Here is a 1,048-nt window from a genome sequence, read left to right as displayed (position 1 = left end):
TAACTTCTTGGTCAAATATTTCTTGACAATATTAGAATAGAATATAGAATACATCTCTAAGTGTGTTTTATATCTGAATATTCTATTTTCAACCAATACATCTATAGTGTGTTTTATACCAGAATATTCAATTTTCAACGAGGACATCAATAGTGTGTTTTATACCTGAATAATTCATTTTTAACCAGACCATATCCAGTGTGCTTTTTACAGGAATAAAATGGCCACAGCTTCAATGAGTAACATACCGGCATGTATTATATGTTTTTCAAGTTTTACAACACCAAAAGTTTTGCCATGTGGGCACACAAGTTGTTTGCGGTGTATTGAGAGATATATCAGTGATAAAATAGAGAAATTCCCCTGTCCTTATTGTAAGCAGAATGTTGAGATTCCAGAAGGTGGCGCTGAGAAGTTTCCTACCAACTACATACTAGAGCAAATTATGGTCTTCTTCAACAACGAAGCACAAACATCATCATCATCATCATCATCAGTTCAAACCAAACAACGAAAAGTCCAATCTAAACCAAATTGTCCGAAACACAAACGAAATGAGGTGAATTATTACTGTCATGATTGTAATGTAGGATTGTGTTCAAAGTGTATATTTATAGGAAATCACAAAGATCACGAAACACTGGATATAGAATGTGACGAAACACGAAATAAAGTCACAAAAGAAATTCAACGCTCACAAAAAATCATCCAAAACAGAATTAGAAATTTGAAGAAAAATCGCTCTACATTATCAGAATCGTTGGAACAACTGAAATCTTTGTGTGAAGATTCCTGCATTAACATGATTAAAAGAACTGAACAAAGTGTAAAAGAAATAAGGCGAAATTTGGAAGAAAATGTCAGTGAAGTAGAGAAAAGAGAAAAGGAAATTACTAGTGAAATAAATTCATTAGAAGGTGAATCAAATATTCCACCTTTAACTATAACAACATTAGACCTTTTACAAACATCACATCGTTTTAAAGAAAAAGAAAAATTTGATGAGGCTAAGAAGAAATATGAATTGAGTGTTCGTTTTTTACAGTGG

At 32.1% G+C, this 1,048-nt stretch overlaps 1 protein-coding gene across 1 annotated transcript; it reads left to right on the top strand.

Moving 5' to 3' along the window:
- Nucleotides 1–235: 235 nt before the first annotated feature.
- Nucleotides 236–406, top strand: LOTGIDRAFT_121225 (hypothetical protein; the record flags this gene model as incomplete). The annotated part of the gene is made up of 1 exon (XM_009058856.1): nucleotides 236–406. A coding segment is annotated over one exon (171 nt), but the record flags the coding sequence as incomplete, so codon positions are not given.
- Nucleotides 407–1,048: the final 642 nt, after the last annotated feature.

The sequence above is a fragment of the Lottia gigantea genome (assembly GCF_000327385.1).
Source record: "Lottia gigantea unplaced genomic scaffold LOTGIsca_36, whole genome shotgun sequence".
Taxonomy (NCBI): Eukaryota; Metazoa; Mollusca; class Gastropoda; family Lottiidae; genus Lottia; species Lottia gigantea.
The sequence above is the reverse complement of the archived record's forward strand: the minus strand, read 5'-3'. Positions and strand labels throughout refer to the sequence as shown.